At 42.7% G+C, this 27390-nt stretch overlaps 1 protein-coding gene and 1 long non-coding RNA gene across 3 annotated transcripts in view; one reads left to right on the top strand and one right to left on the bottom strand.

Moving 5' to 3' along the window:
* LOC138627058 (G protein-activated inward rectifier potassium channel 1-like) overlaps positions 1 to 14575 on the top strand; it is a 14944-nt gene extending 369 nt beyond the window's left edge. The window contains exons 1-3 of the mRNA XM_069709127.1: positions 1 to 297; positions 10256 to 10472; positions 13477 to 14575. The exon at positions 1 to 297 is cut by the window's left edge and continues 369 nt beyond it. Coding sequence (XP_069565228.1) covers positions 1 to 297; positions 10256 to 10472; positions 13477 to 14141 — 1179 coding nt within the window. The 3' untranslated portion in view covers positions 14142 to 14575. The remainder of the gene's footprint in view (positions 298 to 10255; positions 10473 to 13476) is intronic.
* Positions 269 to 27390, bottom strand: part of LOC138627071 (uncharacterized) — a 54334-nt gene continuing 27212 nt past the window's right edge. For both annotated transcript variants that reach the window (XR_011311353.1, XR_011311352.1), the window contains exons 2-5: positions 26812 to 26868; positions 9297 to 9408; positions 765 to 917; positions 269 to 352 (exon numbers count right to left, since the gene is read on the bottom strand). This is a non-coding gene — a long non-coding RNA (uncharacterized lncRNA). The remainder of the gene's footprint in view (positions 353 to 764; positions 918 to 9296; positions 9409 to 26811; positions 26869 to 27390) is intronic.

The raw sequence follows: 27390 nt of genomic DNA, 5'->3' as shown, positions 1-27390 counted from the left end.
TTCTTCATCGAGACTGAGGCCACGATCGGCTACGGCTACCGGTACATCACAGAGAAGTGTCCGGAGGGCATCATCCTCTTCTTGTTCCAGTCGCTGCTGGGCTCCATAGTGGACGCTTTCCTCATCGGCTGCATGTTCATTAAAATGTCCCAGCCTAAGAAACGCGCAGAGACGCTCATGTTCAGTCAGGACTCGGTGATCTCTCAGCGAGACGGCAAACTGTGCCTCATGTTCCGCGTGGGCAACCTGCGGAACAGCCACATGGTGTCCGCACAGATCAGGTGCAAGCTCATAAAGGTAAGCTTCGGCAGGAGATGTTCTCTGATGATGATAACTCGCTGAAAGTGAAACCCTGAAATGTGGAAGAAGCCTTAAACACATGCTGTACATAAATCCTTTCACACGTGCAATAAAATTACAATTACCAATCAAAACTTAAAATAAACTTCGTCTAACTTAAATGACGCCCTTCTGCTGCACTGGATGTGAATCTGCACTGTCACTTAGACATACTGTGGGCCTATATGCAAATGCCATTTCTTTTTGGCACAATGACTGCGCTCTTGATTGACAGCTTGAATCTCTGAAGACTCTTTATTCTCTTTACTTCCTCTTGCATCTGAGCCCACCAGGCCAAAGGAAACAGCAACAAATTGCAATATCAAAGGTTAAAATTAACATTTTTCTATTCAAAGCTTCATTGTAAGCAGGTCAGACTACACATGCACGCCTTGTTAAACAAAACAGGCTTAAAGTGGCATTACCATAATCTTACAGCTGCAGGATGGAGAGGCTGAGTGGCAGACAGGTGGATGCATCTCAAACCGCCGAGATAAGACGGTGAAGGCCGTGTTGGTCATTTTAGGGATCGGTAGACACCATGTCCGGCATCAGCTCGTTTTTAGCTGTGGTGTCACCTGGACAGATAAGTGTGTATCAGTAAGTTGATGTGACAAGAGAAATGGTCCACTTAGAGTAAGGTTAGTGAATCTGTCGTGAGAGGGGAGCTTCACGCACCACCACAGATCACTGGAGTCAGTAAAACAGCTTTCCTGGGACATTTATGGCATTCATAAAGGTGTGAATTATTTTTGCTTTGGGGTATTTTTTTCTCTCCCGAGGTAGAAAATGTGTTAAAAAAGCATGACAGTTTGAATATGGCTGCAACAGACAGTAAAAGGACGAAGTAGACACAGGTGATATAATGTTGTGGGTTTGAATCCAACTGTCAGCAGATTTTGGGTGGAACAAAGCTAATGAACCTCACGTTCTCAAAGCAAGCAAACAAAGCAGAAAATTGCCACAAACAGGCGACAGGGCCGATCAACTCGTGTTTTTAATTATCATAATAGAGCTCCTTTCAGCCACATCCATGTTCAACGTGCGAAATGGGCCATAAAGAAGACAAACAGCATTAGCGAGGTGCTTGGAGCTTGTTTATGTCTGTGCTCTCCTCCGCAGAGCCACATCGAGCACAGCGTTGGTCAGCTTAATGATGCATGCAGGCAGAGAGGGAGGCAGGCAGGGAGAGGAGAGGAGAGGAGAGAAGAGGAGAGGAGAGGAGAGGAGAGGAGAGGAGAGGAGAGGAGAGGAGAGGAGAGGAGAGGAGAGGAGAGGAGAGGAGAGGAGAGGAGAGGAGAGGAGAGGAGAGGAGAGGACCGAGCTTACTCCACAGTTGCGAGCATGGAGAAAGTGAACAGCCCCCATAGGCATGAAGTATAATCACACACGTGTACCATGATTTCCCTCATCTCTCTTGTAAGACTGAGCCGCGAGCTCCCAGCATCTCAATTAGACTCTCTCCCTCTGAGTGACACACCTCTCATACCGAGTCGCAGTACAACACCACACTAAAACTCTGTCAGAAATATTCGATTTTAAAACCGAGACGTGTTTTTTTCAACTTGGAAACAACAACAACAACAAAAAAAGAAATCAGGATTTGTGTTCCTTTCAAACAAAGCAGAATTCTAAAGGAGACAAGAACAGACGTGGCTTCACAAAATAATTGTAGCTCGGGGATTTTTTCTTTTTTCTTTAAACAGTAGGGATACAATCTTTTTACCTTTCCTCCGGTACGACAGGAAATATAATCAGTATAAACTCCAAGACCTCTCTGCCAACCCCACATAGTTTTTACACTCCCACTCTCTGTGAAATACAATATATACAGCATTCACTGTGTGCTCCTTGCTTTTTTTTTTTTTTTTTTTTTTGCTCTAGGGCTTTGTGCTCTAACCTTATTCTTTCGCTTCAAAGACTCTCTGACCGAGACGGAGTATTTGCAGCAGCTCTGGTTGAGTACAAGACAAAAAAAACAAATAAAATCTAAAATCAGGTGAGTCACTGCACAAAGAAAATCATTATTTAGCATGAACATACCGTTAAATATTACACATCACAAGCAATAGTTAAATACCAAACTAAAGTGGTCCTATTTGAAGCGGAATGGTTTCAGTGCAGTCCCTGTATAGAAATGTTGGTGGTGCTGTTGAACCGCAGCCCTCTGGAAGTCATGCTTCATCATGAAACGCTCAGATATTCCTGGCAGAAGAATCATTTTAAATTTGTGAAGACAGTGTGTGACAGAGACACTGGGTTTGGGGAACTGCAGTGTTCATCAGGTTGCATCTTTAACACAGTAAACGAACAACCCTCCAACTCTTCTCTAAATCAAATATAAACAATTTCTTTAGCTGTTTGTGTCCATGATTTGAACTCCAAGCAAACCGTAAGCATGATGTCTTATAAAGCATGAGCCAAGCACGAAGGTAGCTGTATGAATGCGATCCACTTCCACTAATGGGATTCTAGAGAGAACTCATCTTTGGACATATGAGTGCAAATAAAAGCTTTGGATGTATAAATAATGAGTGATTTAGTCAACCTATCAGGTGAAGGAGGGTTTTTAACTCCGTGAATACTTTCTCTTGCATTGTACAAATAAGAAACCTGCACACATATGAAGCTTTAAGCACATTACTTACATACTCAGCTCTGATTGGGCAGGTGCTTTCTCAATGCGGTTCATTGAGAAGTCATTCATTGTTTTTCTTACCCAACTCATTCAATTCACATTATAAAACAAATTTAAAAAATCTGAACACCGCTGACAACAAAGATTTACTTGACTTTTCCTTTTTGTATGAGTTACTTTTCTTCAGCTGAGCCTTGTTATTTTATTCAGCTCAACATTGTATAAAGAAGCTCAGAGTGCAGCATAAAAGTTGGTGGATCTGTGTATTATGTAATCAAATAATCATTTTGTTCCTTTTCGAAGCTGAAATGTCCATAATCTGCTGGTTCTAACTTCTTAAATATGAGGATTTGAGGCTTTATTTTCCCCAAATATGACAGTAATCTCAACATATTTGGGTTTTTGATAAATAAAACAAGACAGCTGAAGATATCAACTCGTTTTTCAGTAAATAATAACTTCCGTTTTTTATGGTATTTTGAAAATAATCAAATTTTTTTCCGGTCTAAATTGCAACACTTGTTGGCGCTGCTGCGTTTGGACAGTATGTCTGCGTATCAGCGCTCTGCTGGGCTGTTGCGGATGATTACTGGATGACAGGAGGCAGCAGAAAGAAGGGAGAGACGGACCAATGAGCGCTGTCATCCAGAGTCCCGCCATAAGCAGCTGAAATGCAGCTTTACGCGTCCGTGACATCTTCAGAGGGCATCCTGGTGGAACGTCCCGGCCGAAAATATGACTCTGGTTTGACTTTGGAAGGAGGGTGAGAAAGTGAAGGGAAAGTGGTGAAAGGGCTGCAGAGAGAAGAAGAAGCATGAAAAGAAATATACCGACAGATTTGTTCTTAATGTTTTCGGTGTGTGAGTGGTGTCTTCTATTTGAGAGATAGAGAAGGGAGTGAAATCCTCTCGGCTGTTCATCTCCTCAGAGGATTGCACGGTGGACTACATAGTCCCTGCAACTAGAATTGATTTTCTTTTTCTTTTTTTTTTTTCCTCATACAAAGAGATTCAATTATACTATCGGGTTGTGGAGGGCCGGCGGAAACGCCTTGAAGCCCCACAGTCATCGATTAAGCGAGCCCCAAAGCCAGATTCTGGGCTGCTCATGTTTCTCTCCTCTTTGGAGGCTGTACTGGAGAAGGTCTGCACAGATGTATGCGAGGTTTTGTTGTTGTGCGCTCGCTCATTTTTTGAGCTTGGCTTCCTCAAGAAGATTATTTTTATTATATATCCAAAAAAGGCACTTGTGAGGTGAAGTGTTCATAATTTCTAAACTCGCAAGTACTAAAATACAGCATTATTATTCTTGAGGGAGCACATCTTCAGGCTTCCTGACAATAATACACTACGAGCCTTGTTGCAGTGTTTTCCACACAAACAGAAAACGTAGGCAGCACAGTCGCAACAAAACACGGTTTTGGCCGAGAACACTGTGACACCATTTCTGCCAAAGTCACCAAGTACCACGCAGAGAATTTGAAACTCTTTCCAACGACATGAAACTAGAGCACATAAAAGACATTACTGGACTTAACATTGCGAGCAACATCTGACACCTTATGGGTTTTAAATTTTGGTGCACCAAAAGCCTTCACAGTGTCAGAATGACTTTACTTGCCTTTGCATCCACACAAATCTGCTAAATTTTCAATTTGCACTTTGCTCTATCTGGGTAATAAATATTTTCAGGGCAGTTAGAAACAGGTGGCCCAGCATCACTTGATATCTTCCTACTGCAATACAGGAGCACAATTCATGAAGTAGAGTGTCTGTTATACGGTGGGAAATAAGATTGGAGGCGAGTTGTTAAACTGTGGAATTCAGGGTGGCGAAATGGTCGTAATTTGCTGACTTTATTGCAAAAAAAATTAAAGTTTGTACACATAACAGACCAGATTTAATGTGTGGTTATAGTTTAGTTGTGTTACTTCACTGTGTGCAGCTTAGTCGGCCTCGAGTGACGTTTTTCACATGACCTCCATCACGCCGCCTGTCTCAGTGGCGTGCGTTTTCTCACGTCAATACGATAGCAGGCAGGGCAAGGACACGCATTGTCAAACCAAACTGTGCTGAGTCATGCTTTTCTTGCGGCTGTACAGTCAGTAACACGAGTGTGCAGATGTCCCATTAAATGCAGACAGAGTTTGATGATATCAAAAGTAGCCTGGGATCGATCTTAAGCTAAGAAATTGGAAAACAAAAATACACAGTTCGAAGTAAAAGTAACTTTGACCTCAGCCTCACTGCATTAAGGTCAAAGGCTGCTTTCACACCTTGTTGGGTCCAGATCTTTGGACTTTTCAGTTTGGTCTGGACCAAAATAGGATAGCATTGGACTCCAGCCAGGACCAAAGGACCAAAAGTTGGTCAGACCAAAAGAGATGGACTCACTCGGGATCTAACTGGACACTGGTTCAGTTCATTTGCGGTGTAAAATTTTTCTTTGGATGGTTTGGACTTTTGGACCAATTACATGTACTTTAGTCCGGCTATCAACACCCATTAAACAATAGATGGGGTAAAAAAGAACCAGAACCACTCAAACGAGAACGCTTGTAGCTGAGTTGACAACACGTCAGCGCCAGACTCCTCCCGTCTACAAACCAATCAATGTCAAGTGTAGGCAGACGCAGCCCACGGAGGTGATGATGATGACAGGAAGAAGGTTTGTCATGCAGCATGAAAGCAAAACTCAACCGGTCTAACAATGTAACAAAAACATGAACCTTAGTCCGAACTTTCAGATGTGAAAAAGAGTCAAATATGAAAACCAATCTTTTCAGTGTGACCTTCTGTTCATTCTCAGTTAATGTTTTCACAACAAACAAACAAAAAAAAGCTTTCCTGACACGCTCCCCCTCGAGTGGACAAATCCACAAAACGCCGACCTCATGATTCATCTGTATAATGCGGAGTGTCTGCTGAGCTCGCCTTTGTTTTGCCTGGAAGCCTCTTTGTGATGGCTCATTTAAAATGGTAGTATAGCTGACCCCACGGCACAGGTGCTGTCATTACTCTCCATTTGACTATGACACAAAAATGGTGAATCGCGGCAGAGCAGAAATTGCCGTTTGAACGCTTAACGTGGCTTTTATGGGCTGCAATCAAAATGTCCATTTATTAGTTGCTCGGTTGTCTGAAGAAAAAGAAATAAAACATTATAAATGAGAAGGTGTTTACGGAGCAAACGACACAACGGGGGCTCTGTGTCTTTCTCAGTCTGACTAGGTATTGGCTATACAACCCAACTTTGTTTTTCTTCTGCTAAAAGTGGAGGAATTTGTGTTGTTCCGAACCTTCAGTGTGAACGGAGACCTTCACAAAATCCACCCACAAGGCCAGTGGACGGCAAACAGCATTTTTAGACAAACAGAAATGTCCAATTTCGCCAAATCAGTCTAGACGTGATCTTATGCACTTGTTTACTTTTTCCCAGTTTATAATAAAGGCCAGAAGAAAACCGGTCAGTCCATCCCTAGTTGTTTTGTCCAATTAGTTTAGCTTTGATTGAATCAATTCGTCTCACTCAGTCTGGACTGGATCGGGTTGACATGTGACACCGACCCACCCTTTTTCTAAATGCAATGACTCGGCCGAGGCTATCTGGCAGTGTTAAGGCCGGCATGGTTCGGCTGGCTCGTCAGTCGATCTGATTGCCTACCAGCTCCTCCGCTGCCGCTGCCCCCCCCCCCCACACACACACACACACTGTCTGCTGAGCCTCCTGATTGATGAGGGCCTGGCCGAGCATGGAGTGGAGTTCAGCAGGAAGATCAGGACACTTTAGGCCTAATCAATTTTATTTACCACCTGTCTTCATGCATGAACATCATTCACGGTGCTAAAAACGCTCCTTTTGTGAGCACCAAAGAAAAAAACAAAAAAAAACCCACGTTGCCCTTCTGATGATAACGAGCGGCTGAAGCGGTCGAGCGGGTTGTCGAGCAGTAAGATGTGACGGGTAAAAACAGAAATGTTTGCTTGTCTGGTGCCTCTGCTGTATCATCATCCCCCCTCCCCCCAAAAAAAATCTAGTGTAGACAATGAATTAAGAGAGACCATGTCTGGATACTTCAAGAGCTTAGACAGAAAAAAAAAATAAATCTGTTTTGTTTGTTTGAGCAGCATGTCAGATTTACAGAAAAAAATAACAGTAGACAGGCTCAGCTATCTCCGAATCTTTGTGCAGGAAGGCGTGTACAGAGTGCCAACGGGGCCTGTGTAAGGAGCTTTGCCCGTCCATGTTTGCATACACTCATCCGTCTTTTACTAATCAAGCGACGAAGACGGAAAGTGAAAAGTAAAAATTTCCCTAAGCTAGCATGAGATAACCCCTCGCGGATGAACGATGCCAAACGGGATTCAGCGGCCTGAAATGCACCTGACAAGTGAAACAATGCCCCCCCGACATGAAAGCCGTCCCTCAACATTAAATTCAGAAGAGCACCTCATTGATATTCACAAGAGACAGAAATAGAAAAAGCAGTGTTTTCTGGCAATGCAAAAGCCTGTTTACTCACACTTCATTCACAGTTTACATCTCGGAGGGGTAAACTACGGGGGCAATGTCACTGGAAGGTCAGGACGAAACCGAGCTCTGACTGGTAGCTGCAATACACGAGACGGCCGGATAGGAGAAGGAGGAGCGAAAGCAGATCCAAAGATGTAAACTGAAACTCAATTTATTTATGAATTAAAAACTTGTTTTTGTCAGCGAGGCGTTTTCTATTATTTTGTCCACCACATTTACCTTCATCATAAAATGGCTATTATGCAGCTCCAGTCAATAAGCCTGAGCTCATCCTTCTTGGTCTGTTTCTCTTTTAACATTAAAGCTGAAAACGTACTCTTTGAAAATAAGAACAAGCAGGTAAACAGGGTTATGTATAATTATAATAATACGGTTCAATGGCTCTACACTGCAATACAAGAGCAATGCTGTTTCCTTTTTTCATGTCTCCTATTAAGAGCTAGTGAAGACCAGCTGTTCAACCTCAACCAACATAACCTGATAAAAATCACTGCTTAGATATGGGAAGCTGTCACTGTAAACAGTATTTGACCTGAGCGAGAACTGAAAGGTGGAGCAACAACTAATTCACTCAGCAAACATTTTCCAGGAAATAACCAAACAAATAAAAAGTAATAAATTCCTGACATTAACCACTTTTTAAAATAATAAAAAAAACAACTTTACTTTACCCGGTAAGACATTAAGTAAAAACTCTTAATTTGAGTATCATAATCAGATTCGGGACCACGCTGAGATGCTGAAAGAGGAAACTGTCTTTGGGGAAATGATGCGTTGATTACTTAAAGATTTACCAGAAGAACAAAAGATCCAGAAAAAGCTTTAGAGAGGAAGGGGTGAAACAGTGTACATCTGTGTGGGAGATCATTATGAAGCTGTTGTGTGGTGGAAGAAAAATTGTGTGTGTGTGTGTGTGTGTGTGTGTGGGTGGGTGGATGGTGCATGACACATTCAGTTGGAGGTAAAACAATGTAGAAGGAGAGAAAAAGGTTTTGAAAAATTATTGATATTAAATTACAGGGTAGTAAAAATAAACTTTTCACAGACATTTTTGTTATTATGATGGATGTTAATTGGGAACTTCAGAACAAAGTGTCCTGAGCAGCGTGTACCTTCATGATGCAATGTGAAGTAGAAAAGAACAATACAGCTCATTTAAACCATAACATTGTCTGATCTCTTACCGCCACAAATAAATCTAACAGGCTCCTTTGATGAAACTCAGGCGTTTTTATTTGAAAGGTGTGGTATGTCAGATTTTTTTTTGTTGCCATCTAGTGGTGAGGCTGCACATTGCAACCAACTGAAAACAGCGTCTTAACCTCTTCTTCCAAGCACGTAAGAAAATTTATGAAAAACGTGAAAGGCCATATCCAGAGTGTTGATTTGTCCCTCCTGGGCAACTGTAGATAGCAGTGCAACATAGCGGCCTCCTTTGATGAAGACCTGCTCTATATGTAGATACGAGAGGCTCATTTTAAGGTAATGAAACACCAAAATTAATAGTTTCAAGTGATTATACACTAACGGAAACACAAATATAAATGTTATATTCCATTTCTGCCAACAGATTCCCCTAAATCCTACAAACTGAACCTTTAAGTGACACGGAAATAAGCCTCTGAAAACTCAAAGCCTCTTTGCTAACAGCGGGATTTAAGAAAATTGCTTAAATTTTAAGATCATTTGGTAAAGCAGACTGCTAATTGAGAAAACAGGAAGAGAAAAGGTGAACACGATTGATTAGACAGAATAAGAACAGAAAGGAGAAAATACATGCAGGAACCTGAGTGCAGGGCTCGAACATCCTCCGGGCAATGAAAGGCTTCAGCAGCAGTTAACAGTCGGTGGGCGATTCCTGTCCAAACACGGCTGTCTCACACGTCCGCCTGCAAGTTCTTCCAGAAATCAATGTGAAGCGCCAAGTTTGTGGCCACAGCAAACGAGAGACACCACAGGACCATCCAGAGAAAAGAAAGACATGGAAAAACAAACAAACATCCTCCATCAGCTTTTCAGGAGGGTTGTATAACCCTTTTTCAAAGTCACACCTCCACACCTTCACTGTGTGTTCAGACCAAACAAGAAAGAAGCGAATTACTCCCGCGGGGAGATTACACACAAAGTGCAAAGCAAAGACACGAAAGGATGCGAATTCCCGCCCGTCCGAGTTCAAAATAATTCACTTTAGCAGCCGTGCTCACGCGGGAAACGCAAGGCAAACATTTTATCTGCACAACATTACACTGACATAATGGAGTATTCATATTTTCTACTTCTCTACTTCCAAAACATTGATTATTAAAAAAAACAAACAATGTTTCATATAAAGGCGCATTCAACGCCAGGCTTTTTCTGTGAGTTATTAACAGTTTTACATAGGACATTCCAGCAGGGGCTTAACTTTGATAAATGTCAAAGGCTCGGCTGATCTATTATTTCATAAAAAGCAAATGAATAATAAAAAAATAGGTTTGGAACCACTTACCACTGATGGATCAGTAATAACAATCTAATAATGTCAAGTATGTATGATCTTATTTAGAGACAATTTTTCAGTAATTTTTCAAGTACAAGATTTGAATGCTTCCACTGTTGAACTGAGGAAACTAATTGACATTCATCAGACAAAAGGAGAGCAAGAAATCAAATCTAATCTTCTCTTTCTCGTCTCTCTCTTCTCCTTTTCGATCTTTTATTTCTCCTGCCTCTGTCTTCCACTCCTTCCTCGCTCTTGTCTTCCAGTCTCGTCAGACACCCGAGGGCGAGTTCCTGCCTCTGGACCAGTGCGAGCTGGACGTCGGCTTCGGGACGGGCGCTGACCAGCTCTTCCTGGTGTCCCCTCTCACCATTTGCCATGAAATCAATCCCAAGAGCCCCTTCTTTGACCTTTCCCAGCGCTCTCTGATGAACGAACAGTTTGAGATTGTCGTTATCCTCGAGGGCATCGTGGAGACCACAGGTGAGCAATTTTTTTTTCCAGCCCTTTGTATTCTCTCCCATTCTTAATTGCTTCTTTTCTTTACTTTTCTCACTCCCAATCTAAATGTAAATTAATATGAACCCTCATGACGTTCCCTCTCTAACAGATACTCCTAATCTAGACCCTGTGAAATCTCATTTCCCCACCTTCCCAGTTTTGCAAATTTGAAGGACGTGAGGGCTGAAAAAAGAGAGAATGAGGACAACACATGAGAATGACAAGCTGATTGAATTATGAGGGATATTTTATTACTGCAGAATCGGTTTATGCCCACTCTATGCATTATAAAAGCCTGTGGTCATGGCTGCGTGCGTCACTTTGATGAATGGGCTGGGGTTTTAGTAGAAGTTCCACTCCATTTTTCAGATGACAGCTGAGAGCAGAGGTAAGCCTGCGAGACATCGGTACACAGCCGCCGCTGTAAACTACAGGCAGCCAATGCTGGAGGAACTCTCAGCGACTACGCTGCTGCTTTCTCTGTTGCATATTTAACAATGATTTTTTTTGTTTCCCTCAGGTGCAATACAAATAAATCCATCTTCCTCGTTTCTTTTCAGCGCTGCTTCCATCTACCCCCCCCCCGCCCCCTCCCCTCCTCCATTAACACGTACTCTGCCACTGTTGTAGGAGACACCGTAGAGCTGAATAGGCTTTTATAGCAGGAGGGAGAGATCAGTGGGGGAGCGGAGAGGCGGGCAGGCAACACGGTCTGTGCTCTGTTGATAATACCATTAAATCAGGGTGCAGCCAGAAGTTTAGTGTCGCAATGCTGTGACACTCAGAGCTGAGGAGTAGAGGAGTGGAAGCCCTGGCAGCGTCACCTTCGATGGTCCCCAGTATCCCGTCATCCTCCTCACACATAACGCACATCCCATTAACCCAAACATATTAACAGTTATCCCCGCACATCCAGCTGCTGCTGACACAGCTGTTCAGTTTGTGGATTGTCTCCCCAACTCATTTAAATTTTTTTTACTAAAGTAGACTTGATAGATTACCGTGCAGCGGCTCTAATACCTGTCAATTTTAGTTCATGTCTGAAGGCATTACGTTCTTTTTTTCAATACCGTGCAAAACTACATCTGGAGGAGCAGCACATCATTAGTTTATTGACTTAAAATTTTAGTTCTTTGTGGAGAAAAAAAAGTTAAAAAAGTAAAAAAAAAATCATCTAATCAATTTAGCTCTTACTTCACAAGATGTCATGAAATCAATTTTTTCACCTAGAAGTGAAAACCGAGTCCAACAGAAGGCGTGAACAGAGGATACAATCGTACAAATCTTTGTAAAAGACTGAGTATATGGTAGTCAATAGCGACCGCTAAGGTAAAAAAGCGCTATATAAATGGCACCAAAAGGTGGTCCAAATTGTATTCTTGCTAGAAATGTCGAAGTCCCAAGAGGTCAGTAGAGCATAACATTCGTCCCTTTTGCCTATTTTTTTTTTTCCAGGCATGTCAACTCCATCTATAGGTCACACGTTCACTAAATTGAATTCTCGCCAAGTAACAAATTTGAAACAGAGTCTTACAGAAAAGGCAAATCAACATAATACACTCTGTAAACAGTACCGGTGAAGGTTACTGTCAGGAAATTTACAAAGTATTCTTCAGGGACGCCCTGCCAAATGTTTGCATAGTCGTGCTCTGGGCTTTTATTTTCCTGCTGCAAGATGCAGTAAACATTAACCAGCTGCTTGAATACCCAAATGATGCCTGAATGATGGAACTAAACTGGGGTGCCTGTCAGGCTCTAAACCCACAAGCTTCCACTGCACTGGTATAACTGTTGTTTTACGAGTCCACAGCCAGCAGAAATACAGCCATTCTCCCCGTAAGAGAAGAGAGAGACTGCAGCTGGAGAAATGATCACGAACTTACCCTCGTAATTAAAACCAAGCCTCCGGGCTAATTGTGAGTAAAAAAAAAAAAAAGGCCTTTTTGTAGATGTAGGACTGTTGAAGGTTTTTCTGTGGATGAAGATGAGTTAGCGAGCCTGGAATAGCATCAGGCTATGACATAACACTGCTCACATCATCCCTCAGAGGGATGAGGGATCAGACTCCTACTCTTCGGCTAACTGTAGTGTTTAACAGAAATGCTCGGGTTATGTAGCAAAGCCACTGGATCAGAAGAAATATGGACTAAGTGCTTATTGATCGCGAAGGACCTCCAACAAACATCCAAACGTCAAGAAAATTATTTTGCGGGAGCTGAGGTCAAATGGAAAAAGAAAGATGTTTTCGAATGCCCGCATGCTGTAGACAAACAGGCACCAAACATTACTTTTTCTCAATTACACTCGCTATTAAAAAAACGTGCCACGAGAGCACGATGTCAGTCGGCCAACTGATGATGAGCGGAAAGTGCAAACAACACGCCGAGTAACGATAAAGACGTGTAGCGACAGGACCCCTTTTCCTCTTACCGTCGACGTATCGACGGGAGAATGCGGTGCCGTGCGATAGCTAATTATGCCAATCAGATTTAAACGGGCAATTATCACAACCAACACCAGCCACGCCGATAACGAGCACCGCTCACCTTTCACCTACATTAACGGATGAATGCGAGAATGAGAATGTGTCACCATTGCAAGGAGACACAAACTCCAGGAATGAAAGACTGTGCAGGATTTCCCTCTTCGCTTTTCTCTTGTGGTGGTTATTCTATTACAGTAATTAAAGGCGGCGTGCTTAGAAAATAGCTAGAAATGAAGCAATAGGTTAGAACGGCTTTGTTGTTGCTTTTATCAAACAGGAAATTGCAAGAAACCTTCTGCGGTCGGTTGACTGTTGTGACTAAATTGGACGAGATGATTGCACAGGAAGTAGCACGAAGCTGTCTTCCCGAGTAATAAAGGAAGAGAGATAATGGGAGGGAATGCTGCCCTTTCACGTTCCTCCTTATCAGCCAATAATTGTTTTGTTCGAACCCCATTTAATCGCAGTTATTCAAATTATTACGATGTCACTCTCCTGCAGGTATGACATGCCAGGCCCGGACGTCATACACGGAGGATGAGGTTTTATGGGGCCACCGCTTCCTGCCGGTGATGTCCCTGGAGGAAGGCTTTTTCCGGGTGGACTACTCGCAGTTCCACAGCACGTTCGAGGTCCCGACGCCGCCGTACAGCGTCAAGGAGCACGAAGAGAAGAATTCGTTGCCCTCGCCTGCGTCCACCCCCACCCCGGCACTGACTGAGAGCCACGGCGGCCGGCGCCACCGGGTGTTTTCTGTGGATTGCATCAACACTTCAGAGGAGAGAGGCCACCACGGGGGTGCCGGGGGTCGGCTGCCGAGCAAACTGCAGAGGATGAGTTCGTCGGGGAAAGAGGACCTGCAGAGGAAGGTGCTTCTGCTCAGCTCCCAGCACCCGGAGAAGGCCTGCAGCACGGGAGACCTGCCTCTGAAGCTGCAGCGCCTCAGCTCCTCACCGGGCCCCGAGGCGGAGAGCCGGCTGCAGCTCAAGTCCCTCAAGGTGGGTTTCGAACCCATGACTCAGTCTACAGGAGACCTGTACCAGCAAAGCCTGACGCCCACGCTGTCCCCCGTGCCCGTCCCCATGCACAGCCCTCTTCTCTCGGCCGGAGGGAGGCTGGAGGACAACCTGCCAGCAAAGCTGCGGAGGATGAACGCCGACCGCTGAAACCCAGAAAAAGTCCCTGAACACGACTACAAACTGCCACAGACCTCTGACACAGGAGGAGAAATGCATGGAAGCAAGATACAGAGATGTACTTGACCTTGGGAGGCTTTAATAGCAAAAAAAAACAAAACAAAAAAAACAAAACATGGTTTACTGACTATTTTATTGATTTGCTTTTTATCTTGAGACACAATCTTTACTGGAATTACTGTGATTTTGTGTTTCATAGCAGCGGCATTCATGCAGGCTTTGTTACACACAAAACTACAAGAAAACACAAACTTCATCTTTAAATGCGAACCTGATCATTCTGCAAGAGTCGTGCATGCACACAAAATCCATTGTTTAACGTTTGCACCACTACGATTAATAGTCAACCTTAGTTTTATTGAAATATAAATTATATTAAGATGATAATAAATGCTTGATCTTTTTTCTTTCCTGTGTTTTTATTGTCACAGTAAATAATATATTTGGTTCATATACTCATTACAGTCGTTGGTGCAACAGTTTTCCATGAGTAATCCGACGGTGCAATCCAATGTAGTTTTAATAGGCTGTTGCTGATGCTCTTATTTTATCCGTTTGGGAAGCAACACTTTGTGCAGGAACAATCCCACAATTCCTCAGTGGATGAAGTGCATATTGCAAGAGAGGATAATAATATAAGACTCCTGCTTAAGGAGAAATATGAGCAGTGTTTATTGGAAAACGGAGGCTGATAGTCAATTTATTGTTGGTACACAAAAGAGGAATGCGGTCACAAAAAACACACCCAAACAAGGCTTTATGTAGCCTTCTCTCCAACATATATTTTCAGAGCAGATGACCGTTTTATCCACACGATAGATTCGATTTCATAATTGGTCAGATTTTGTATCAAATCTGAGATTTACAGTATCCTGTCCTGACTAGAATATCTTCCAACAGAGCAAACTGAGATTAGAGCAACAGAAAGCAGAAGACTTGTGGGTTTAGGAAATCCAGGGACAAACACACCACACGGATGTAACTCGACAAAAAAACAAAAAACAAAAATAAAACATCCCGAGCAGCACATGCGTGGTCAGCGCATCTCCAGTACCTGGAAGACCTAAGCCTCAATTCCACTACTCCAGCAGCACAAAGACAGGAAAATCAATGGGAGACGGAGATTTCCAACCGCTTCATCGGTACACTCACGAAGACACCCCTCCCCCTCCTTATGAATCTGCAGCTTCGACCACCCACTCAGTTTACACTCCTCTAATTCCTTTCCGTGTGTGTTTGTCCACTCACTCGCCACACACATGCTTTGTCACCCCTCTCGTGCTGCGTAGGATTTGACAGATTACAAAACATGAATTGAAATGGTCTCATTAAAAAACAAAAAAAACCAGAACACCTCAGAGGAAAACAGTTCTTAATGGAGCTGAAGGCACTGAGTCTCAAATAGAGCGAAACACTGTTCAAAGTTAATTATTGTTTTCATTACATGACCTGCTGATTCAATAATCAATCAAGTTTGCTCTATGAAAGAGGCTTTTCCATGCGAGTAAGCTCATACTGGATTCATCCATTCTCTGTTGATTATTTTCTTGACAGTCAACCAAACACTACTTCCATTTTGTGCGTGTTAAATTAAAAACGTAAGGTATTACAAGTGAAATTAACGAACAGTATCCTTCTTGTAGTCTGGAATAATGGCTAAAAATAGACTGTTTCCTCACTTTGGTACAGAACAATACAAGTTTGCATGAGAAACCCTGATATATGAGGGACAATTTAAAGGGAAGGTTGTCATTTTTATTAGTTTTCTTGCTGAGAGTTGAATGAGAAAATCAGAGTTCATCTCAGCCTTTGGATGGTTTCAATCATCTCATCAAACTCCTATTCTTCTTATTTGTCTTTCTATAACAGTTCCCAGCAAATATCAAATAGTACTCTTTGCTTAAAATGCCCATCCCTTATTAGTACATCGCAAATGAACATTTTGTACACTGTAGATCATGAAATGCGACCACAAAGCAACTAACAGAAGCAAGACAGGAGTTTCTGGCACACACTAGCAAAAGAGCAAGGGGAGTTTCCATGGAGGGGGCATGGTTGACATTTGGTCCATAACCTGGAGAAATGCAAGAAATACACAGAAAATGTGCCAAAGAATAAAGAATATAGAGAAAATAATATAAGAAATAAACACACAGAAGTAAAACAGCACAAGAGACGGAGTAGGAACGGAGGTTTCAAAGTGTGATTTGCATACTGAATATTTTATAACCAAATGTCATTGAGTCTTTCTACAATAATAACAGCAAGTATTTAGGGATTTTCAATATTGTTTCAGTCTGTATGTCATAAAACGTTGACTCAGATTTGTGGTTACTTTCCTTTCTCATTGAGAAAATGCTGTTTCCTTAAATTGACTGCCACTGTCCACTATTTAAAACCAGTGGTACCGCTTTCAGCTCCTCTGCTTATTTAAACTAACGACAGGGCGGAGCTTGGAGACATCGTTTTCCACCCGCTTTAGAGAGTCGGCTCCTGTCTGAGGTGTTATCGGAGGGTCTGAGCCTCCGCTATAAAGACCCCGACACTGATGTCTCCGCAGGTTAAAAATAACTGAAGCATGAATACTTAATAACAAGACAAGGCATGGAGAGGCTCATTATAGGACCTCATCTTGCTGACATCCCCAAACTCAAATCTGCCCTTGTCATGTTCGTATTATCTCCGAAATGAGCCGGTTGAATAAATTCTGAATGGCAACGAAAATCTTTCTCATCTCTGAGAAATAAAAAAAAAAAGAATTAATTTCCTTCTTTTTTTGTTTTCGTTTGATTAATTTGATTCGGAGATGTTTTGATGTATAACTGCTCCATTTATAATCCACTGAGCCATTTCTTTGTACTGTGTTGCACCAACTGTGAGCGAATGGCTAATTAGGCCACTTGTGGTGTCTAAAAGGGAAATGTGCCTGACTGGACCACCTTAATGAGACACACACACACACACACACACACACACACACACACACACACACACACACACACACACACACACACACACACACACACACACACACACACACACACACACACACACACACACACACACACACACACACACACAGAGAGAAATGTGAGCATCCGAAGACACGCAACAAACAGATGCGGCAGCTGTCAATCACAAAACAAGCCACTTCTTTCCACCACAGTCACCACGGCAACATGGGAGCCTCTTTGCCCTGCAGCGGTGGGGGGGCTCAGGTAACAGTTGATGTGTGTGTGTGTGTGTGTGAGAGAGATCATTGTATTCTTCAGTGCTCTCATCTTCCCAGTCTCACTGAGCAATTTCAAATACAGCATATAAAATGTAAGGCTGATCTAAACTGTAGATATTCAGCGTCTCACATGCAGCGCTGTGATTTATTCCTCCTTATCCATTTAGAGTAATCCTGTGGGAATCATGGGGGGAAGGAGGGGGAGGGAGAGCAAATAACATCAGCACACATCTTTCTTTCTGGAATTTTAATTTCAATTTGTCTGCTGTACAATAGAAGCAACCACTGCTGACATGCTTTGAGAATATTGAATGGCTGATTCATTGATTTTTCCATACACATATTACCATAATACTAGCTCTGTGGGCCGTGTGTGGAGAAGGTGTAAATATTGGTTCTTTTAAAGCTAGCGTCTGTGACGGGACTGAAATGCAGGAATGAACGGTTCATCTTAGAGGAGCAGTTGAGTGTGTGCATCCTCCGGGGAGCTCCCTCTCATTGTTTCTGCCTAACGCACCCGGGGCTAAAGATCCCAGGACCCGATCGATGCCCGTCTCGCTGAACCGCGACCCGGGCAACGCGAGCCGACGCCCCGAGGGTTGGTTAGTCACTCGGCTCCGCGGGGACGGCTGGTGTCAAAAAGGGTGTTTGGAAGCTGGAGGTTCACCCGCCAGCTCGCAGAACACTTTGGTGAAAAAAAACCCTAGCACGATGACCTCATGTCCCCCTCACCAGAAATCAATGGCTTTGATCTGTTTTCATCAGCGCAGCAGCACACAAAATGCATTATTTCCCTTCAAAGACATTCAGGACGCCCCACACGGGACGAGCGTTTTGATTCAAGTAACTGCCTCTGCTGCGCTTTGAATACGTCGTGCTGAGATATGCCATCTGCGATCGGCGCGCAGCTCTTTTTGGAATCACTGTTCCTCCTACGTGTGGCGATCAAAGTGAAGGAACCGGCTCGCTGCAAGGTATCGTAGCTGCAAAGTAGAATATTAATTTGTTTTCAGTGGTACGGCTGTCAGCGTTGGTGCTTCGAGTGTACAAATGCTACCCGAGTCGGTGCACGTTAATATAATGGGCGGGAGGGTGACGCAACAAAGCTGAAATCAACATAATGGATCAGTAAATGTATATATGTGTATATATCTATATATATATATCTATATAGATATATACACACACACACATCTTGTCCCAGGAAACTCCCAGGGAACACTGGGTGGAGTGTTATGCACAAAACAGGGAAATTAAGTCACGTGATGCAGTTTAGACCCCAAAATACATTTCCATTACAGAAGGAGCAGATGTAAAAATAGTCATCATTAAAGCCAATATGCACCAAAATATTGCATTTATGCCAGAAAACTTTCAATATCTTTTACAGGCTACTTTGTTGGACAGTAAATGCTTTTAGTTGGTTTCATTGGAAAGAGTCGGCCGCCATGTTTGGACACCTCCTCCACTGGTTCTACCATTCATTCATTCATTACAAAAAAAAAAATAAAAAGATATGCCGGACACAGGATATTTATAGCATTAGATATAAAAGCTTTCATTAAATGGCTGTAGGTTGAATTATACTGTGCATTCAAAGGCTGAGTGTTAAGCAATTAAAGGACGTCTGAAAGAGAGACTATAAATAAAGTACAAGGGTGCAGGCTTGTTTCCAGAGCGGGGGGAAGGACACAACTCAGTCTGAGGTTCTTCAATAACAAAAACAGAACAAGGAGTTAGATTCAATTTAGTTTCATATATATGGTGCCAAACATGGCATGTTTCTTCTAAGGGAAATTTATGTAGTAAGTTGGTCTTGTTAGTTTGTTACGCATACCAGCAGTTCATTTTTCAACTCGGTAAATAATGTTTTTCTACTCAAGGCTAATGACTAATTTATGATCAATTCAACAATTTGGAAGAATTATCGATAAATAAATCATTTCTTTTTAATACCAAAATGCAGAGGACTTGGTGGGCTTTTTGCAGCCCTGAGTATCGTCTGCAGGCTTCTTCACAAGCTGCAATCGGCCCAACAATCTCCGTCGAATGTATGTTATGCATATGAGGCAAAAGAAAAGTTCGCAAATCTCTCGCTACTCTTTGTAAAGGTTAATAGCAGTGATTTTAACATTTGGATCAACTCACTTCTTCTCCCACCTGGATTCTGACGATTGGACAGGTCTTTCAGTGAATGAATATAAATGAAACTGTAAAAGTGAGGTGGTCATCCAACTCCTGCAAAGATTACACTACTTGTAGAAATGGGAAAAACGAAGTCTGTCACGAATATAATCAACTACGTTTATCTTTCATTGTCATAATCACATTGGACATCAGATGAAGATGTTATTTGATTTCAGTGAATGCAGAAAAAAGTGAATTTAGTCTGTTCTGAGGAGAAACTGTACGAGTTGGAAATGTGAAGTTTAAAGAGTAAAATATCTGAAGGGAAAATATCCCAAAACACTTCTCGATTCTCGTTAAGTTTTAAGATGAATCAAAGGCTCATATATTGCACATAATCCCTGCTGTGAATATCAATCGAATGATATGAGTGTGAGAGTCTAAGCCTTTGTGGGATTTTGGATTCCAAAGCAAATTGTGGAGGCGGGTTGATTAATTAAAGTTCAAGCCTCGAGCATCATGAAGCCATCATAAAACCCCCAATTAGGCAGCGCACGATAAATGAAACCTAATGCCACTGTTAACCTGTCACACACACACACACACACACATGCACACACGCACATGCACAATGGGACCAAATGAGTAATAATGGGATCCCTAACGCCAACCGGTGTGTGTGTGTGTGACACTGTGTGCTCATGGCTACACATCTAGTTTCTGTCGAATTGTCAGACCATAAAATGGCACGCGCGCACGCACACACACACACACACACACACACACACACACACACACACACACACACACACACACACACACACACACACACACACACACACACACACACACACACACACACACAATCTCTCGGGAGTAAATTCAAGCACTGCTACACCATCATTATATTACACTAACCTGTCTCTGGCCTTCGTAAATGAAAACCTGGAGACTCAAAGCTGTAAACACGAGTAATGTCTTTCCTCCATGCTCCATTTATCTATTTACTCCTTTTTTTTTTTTTTTCCTCCTTATTTTTTTTATTATTTCTTTTTGGTCTTTTTTTTTTTTTTTTTAATTCTGCTTCTTTTTTTTTTTACGGCCGCTACCTTGTGTCTGATAAGCACTTTTCCTCCGCAGACAAATGGCTTGTCTGACGCTACCTCTTCTGTGAAATTGTACTTGTCGAATGCAGGCGTGCGCTTCGACGAAATATGATCACACACATTCAAACGCACACACATTTTCCGACATCAGAGGAGCTCTCTGGGCGGCGGGGCGAGAGCTAAAACGACCCCCCTCCCCCGCCACCTCACTCTCCCCCACCGCTCCCCTTGTTTCCCACTTTTCAATTCCTCACTTCACAGCCTTCAGCGAAAAGCAAGAGAACTTTTTCTCAGACATTATTTGAAATCCATCTTCAGAGACTGAGAAGTCTTTTTACTTTTTAATCACGCTCCTTCTGAGAACTTTTAATCACGCTCTTCCCCGCAAATGTACTGTATTGTACTGAGTGTGTGTGGGGAGGAGGGGAGAAGAGGGGATGGGAGGGGGGGAAGTGTGACAGTGATGTGGGCAGTGAGTGAAAGCCAAGAGAATAAAAAGAGAGCCCATCATTACACGCCGCCGTTCTGTCGTTCCATTAGAAAGAACAAAATGACCCTCATCACCCTGTCTTCCTCGTGCAGAGACCTAATTGAGTTTTCAGGGGAAAATTTCTTCGGACTCAAATTGCATTTGTTCTGTCTCCTCTCCAGCGCTGCCCCCCGCTCGGCCCACCCCTGCAACCGCACAGTGCCCAAGGGGCTCCATGGGAAATAATATTCCCTGTTGTCACACACTAATGGTCACTGCTGCATAACTGCATCGCCGCATGGAGAGTAATAGGATTAATTTTGTGGCGATGGGTATCGTCAACTTCTGTGTGAAGCCAATTTCTCGGGCTGTAAGTGGGATGAGGTTGTGAAATTATTAAGAAAGTGTTGAATGACCCATTGGTCATTCGAATTGTCTGAGCGCTTTTTGTCCTCTGGTAATACTTGACACATAGGTGTGCTTAATAACTAAATAATAGAAGGAATTATTCACACAAGGAGGAAAGTCATTGTTAGCATGGCTGGTTTAAACTGCTTGAAGGCCCTCGACCAAATTGAGCTATGGGCCCTGTTGATATATTAGGGATGCATTATTTATGTGTAATTTATTGCTGGGATATTTGTCATCCATTGTACAGGCATATTTTCTTTTAAATGGAAAATAATTAAACATTAAGAAGGAATATTAGTTTTGAACGAATATACCTGTAAAATCAAAGGTTGTTAGTGCCTTCAACATTGCTGTTCAATATGGCTGTTACAGAAAGGAAAAATTATAAGATCAGCAACTGCTATGATGAATATATTAGGCACAATAAAAAATTGTTTGTTAAACCTGACAACAGGTGGAGAAGCATACGTTTCGCTGCCCTCTCTGGTCGAAAGTATTCACTACCTTTGTCGTCACGGTGTAACGATGCACTGATCACAACAGTGGTTCTCAAATTTTGGGTTGCCAGCCATGGAGAACCCTGACAATAATCAATCTAAATGAACTGAAACTAAGCCAACACAAAGGAGGCATGAACAATAAATCAAATTATTCGCACACAACCTTAACAGGAAGGTTTTTTTTTTGACAAAGAAAACCACAAACGTTTAACTAAATTTAACACATCACAACCCGAAATACTTTTCAATAAAAAAAAACAACAACAAAAAAACAACACAAACTAGACGACTTTCAGTCTACTAACAATAATGAAAAACCACAGGAGATGCTCAGCTCTTGCCAAATGAGTCATCCCAAGAGAGAAAAAAAAAAGGTTTCCAAGGAAAAAACAAAAATATCAAAGATATATATATATATAATCCAACCAAAAGGAAAATAATGTCCCCCCAATTCAGTCAGTCGGTGAGTCAGTTCTACCGGCAGCGATACCAGCAGTCAGCTGACTGTCAAGCGCTCACTTTCTTGCTGGCGGTAATGTCGCTCTGAGGACCCGTGATGCGTCGTCCGTTCAGACCGTATGTCCTGAGGGATTCTGTCGTTTCATTACAAATCGCACGGACATTTTGAGTGTATGTGGGGGGGGGGGGGAAGTTTAGGGAAAGAGAATAAAGTTAAACTTTTATTTTGAAATTGATAGAATTTCTGATGCTGTCCTTTTGTTTTGAAAAGGCATACATTTCCATTACGTCGCACACATACAGTAGCCGTTTTCTGCCAGTGTTGTCATGGTAATGACGACCAAAACTGACATCGTCACACCAACAGTTAACTCTCGTTTCAGCATTTGTTAACAGGTTCAGGATTAAATAAATCAGACTTTTTATTAAACTCAAGATAACTGACTTTTTATGGAATCTTTCATACAGTTCAATGTAGGTTCTTAAAACTTGATGAGCATCACCAATTTAAACTGGTTTGAAAAGAATATTGGTCTCTATTTTATTGGGCTTTCAGCCTTGGTTTGTTTAGTTCGTGGTTTTAACAATGCATGAGGGCATTATGTGTTACTGTGCTATTTTTCTGTTAAATTATTTTTGAGTGGGTCAAAAGTTTCAATGATTTTGGTGGGGACTTAATGACAAAAGAAGAATTAGGGTCCAGTTGAGAGCCACTGCAGCAAGTTGATTTCAATGGCCAAACACGATTACCAGTGTGGAGCTGAAACCAACTTTGACTGTTAACTGCTGAGAGGAAAGTAGTTGCAAACAACAGTCTGCTGTGTGAAAGTCAATTTAAAGTATCCCAAATCACTCCAATTTCCTCCTTCAAAGAGTTTGAAGTGCAATAACCACAGCCTGCGACTCTGAGAGACAAAAGTCACACAGGATGTCATTATCAGGTAAAGACAAACAGTTTAAGGCACATTCACCACTTTTCTTTGATGTTCTTCTTACAAAGAACGCTTGGAAGTATTTTGTGTCCTGAGCTCTTACAGTGAAAACAGATGACAGAAAATCAATAAAGTAAGGAACTTTTGCTGCTGCTGCAGTATTGGCATCTTCAAATGGTTTGAATTGTGAAGCTTTGTACTTTAAAATTAAGTTTAAGTGGAGCCGGTGTCAATCAAAATACAGCAGCTGAATTTGTATTGGGCCGATATTTGGACGGCTGAGTGTTGAAGTGTTAAACAGCAAGCGATGGTGACGCTTTCCTATTAAGAGCAGTCTTCCACCTTCATAAACAAAACAGCCACATTTCTACAGGTGAAAAAATCTCAGTTTTCTTAAAATTTCCATCCTCATATCTCCCAACTGTTGCTGATGTAATTCAGATGTCCATATTTGCCAAACAAGTTCGTCACTAAGTAAATTAAAATAAACCAATTTACATACAGACAGCTTGGACCCTTCAGGTGTTCTTGAAATCTGAACGCTTGGGATAGTAACCCACTTTTCCTGGTGTGTAAACCAGCCTTTAGTGTGAGATAACATTGTCGCGTCCTCATTTAAGTCTGTTCACACACATCAAACTTCATGAGAGGTCAGGATGAATGACCAACAAGGTGTTTAAACCGAGATAAAGACAGACTCTTAATTTGGTGATAAAGAGGCTCCCACCACTCCCGCTCGATAATCCGTCCTCACCGCAGCTCCTGAATCCTAAACACCTGAACAGAGAAGTGCTCTCTCTTTCATAGCTCCTGATGTCATGACGTACGCAGCGGAGTCGAAGTCGCCACGCCTTATGTTCGCTCTCATCCTCCTCTGTCTCCTCGCCTTTGATGTGCAAAATCTGTCCCCCCCACCCCCTCTGTCCGTCCGCCTGCCGGCTCGACCCACTAAACACCGGTTGCACAGCTTGCGCCTAATCTCCATCACACCGCGTCTGTTTTGAAAGCAGCCAAACGCAGCAGCCGCCCCCCTTTTCCTCACAAAAGAAGAACACACACTCTGTTTGAACATCTGCCTGCCTGTCAGCCCGCCAGTCCGCCTGTTAACCGAGCTTCGGACGTTTTTCAGACATTTCTCACCGGCAGATTAATTAAAATCACAGCAGCCCCCGGCCCTCTTCAAAGAGGGCGACGCAGGATCCCTAACACTGATTCTCCAGCTTTTGGTTAAACAGACCCAGATTTGTCAGGATGTGACTGCTGAGAGGGATTGTGTTGTTCCACAAACAACGCGGCTACCAGGTCTCACCTGTCAGACCGTAACAGTGTCGGGAAACCATCTTCGTCACAGTGGAATCAGGGGCGCACGATTATTTTTCTCAACCTTCAAGCAGAGCGTTTGCCATCATCTCTATTTGTACGATTCACTGCTCTAAGTTGGTAAACTGAATGGATCGGTCCAGCTCCGTGGCCAACAAATCCCCTCCCGTTGAGCGGTGCCAGCGCTGGAGGGCGGCCCGGTGGCAACCATACATCATTCTCCCGTAGAGCGGCATGTTTCCTCTAAACCAATCACGATCGTCATGGGTACACGGGCAGGTGAGCCCTGGTACTGAAATGGATGAATTCCTGCAAAACACAGAACAGAACCAAGCAGGACTGCCATGTTGCGTTGTGTGTAGGTTGCTGGCTCAGAGGTTGTTGTTGTTGTTGTTGTTTCCCAGTGCAACGGGGATTTAGAAAATGGTAATGCAGAGATTTAAATAATCGGCCGAAGGCAGGTTTAATGCAAAATTCTACATCCAGCGAGTCAAACTAACCTCCTTCTGACACTGCAAGTATTTGCAAGAACAACAAAAAAAAATGTGCTCAATGTGCCTCAAAGATGTGAGATTGAGTGAATAAACAAACATACGCATGCCACTCGCTGCAGTGTTTGAAATTTAGGACGTCAAGAACGCACGCAATGTATGTCGAGCTCCAACATGCGACAACAGAAACGCCTCCGACTACTTTCTCCTGAAAACACATTCACAGGTCAGTGTTTTTAAGCTGTTAGCACTAATTTAGCATGTAGCTATCACCACTGTTGTTCTGAACCATATAATGAAATACTTTGAACTGCCCGTCTTAGACACTATAAAAAGCTGCATACGTGGGAACATAAACAGACTATAGATAAGACTTCATAAGATACAGTCATGAGAATAATCCAGGCACAAAGCATGGCAGATCTATGACTATAACTTTTTATGACGTAAAGGAGTTGATTAGTTTACAAAAGTTTATCGCCCAATAAATGCTCAGCACCTTGCCCATTAGAAACAATGTTAACGAGCTGATTGGTTAAAATTAAGCCGCGGTCTATGCCCAGTAGGATGGAACGACTGCAAACGATTCCCTATAGAGAGTCGCCAGACCCATATATTCACACAGTGGAATTGGGTCGGGAAAAACGCCTCGGTGCCTGTAAGTGTCATGCGTACGACGTGGAATCGGATTCCTGTGATTCAGAATCTGGCTCCTTCTCTGCTCTGCCTCACCGTGACTCAGCCTTTAGTCCTGATAGCCGCCAACCATTTAGAGGCCACGGGGAGCTTTAAACCACACGGATGGAAAACAGAAACAATTGATGGCAGACATGAACCACTTTCTGTCTGCGTCGTGATCTTTCTCCTCTCAAACACACGGCATGTTTGACACCACTGACAAAACACGTCAGCAATGTGCCAGTAAAAATACGTTGGCTTGCTCGGTGATGCGCAGCGCCCTCTGATTATCCTCCTCTCGTACCTTGTGACTTCCTGTCACTGACATAATCTGCGTTGTAATAAACTAGGGAGCGATGACAGAGGAAATGCAGCACGTTGTACTTTGTTCTCTCTGCGTGAGCACCTTTTATATCTTTGCCTCTCCACTCTGCTTTCATCCGAGCAGCATGTCTGACAGAGTTTGAGGATGGGGAAAGAATATTCGGAGTAAGCAGAGTACCGATCCCTGCGGGGAGATTTGTCCTCTTACTATATATAAGAAAAAGGAAATTGGCAAGATCTTCACCGACAGTGCATTTTGTAGTTGAGGTGAGGGAAAAGTTATCGTCTGCTTTAATTCATTTCGACAGAGATTGCCGCAAATTGTTACACAATGTGACCACTTACATTTAAACGAAGCCGAATGCAGTACTTCACTCATTCAAAACAATGAACATAATCATAATCAAACTGAATAGGAATGTATATTTTAACACCACGATAACCACAAAAATCAAACACGATAAGCGAACTACTAACCCTCTTAAAAAGTTTTTGTGCAGCTTCTGTTCTGATCATGAACTAGTTTGAAACAGCAACAGACTTAAAAATGCTGAATGTGCTTAATGTATTTGCAGTGATGCATTCACTTACCGCTCATGTGCCTTTGAACGGTGACGTCATCACTCGCACCTCAAGTCCAGCTTCGACCTAAAAAGAAAGGACAAACAAACGTTGTTTTTAGTCTTTAACAGTCAGAAAGGATTTTATATCTTAAATCTATTAAATACACAACACAATGAAGGACCGGTCAGTAAGAACTTAAACTTCTGGCAGTACATGACCCCAACCAACAGCCAACCAACAGCCAACCAAAGGTCAACCAATGTGGGCGACAACCAGCAGTTTTACACCGGCTACATGCAAGCTGAGGTTGGTTGAGATCCTCCATATTAAATATTAAACAAGTTTTAAACTTGCAGTGACCGAATTTAAAGACGTAAGATTTTAATCTTTACTAATCACGCGCTTTCTGATCCACAGCAGCTGATAAAAACTGAAACGGAGCTGGTTCATCTGGATCGGTCGTCACACCAAAATCTAAATGTGTGCGTCCTTAACGACTTGAATCTGCAACGTCATTCATTATTTACATCGCTACCATCAACCAGCATCCCTAAGAAAGAGGCCAGCACACACACACACACACACACACACACACACACACACACA

The sequence above is a fragment of the Brachyistius frenatus genome, unplaced genomic scaffold, assembly GCF_029030835.1.
Source record: "Brachyistius frenatus isolate BFR_SWC_R1_liver_20210118 unplaced genomic scaffold, ASM2903083v1 Contig_80, whole genome shotgun sequence".
Lineage (NCBI taxonomy): Eukaryota > Metazoa > Chordata > Actinopteri > Embiotocidae > Brachyistius > Brachyistius frenatus.
This window is presented reverse-complemented; position numbering and strand designations above follow the sequence as displayed.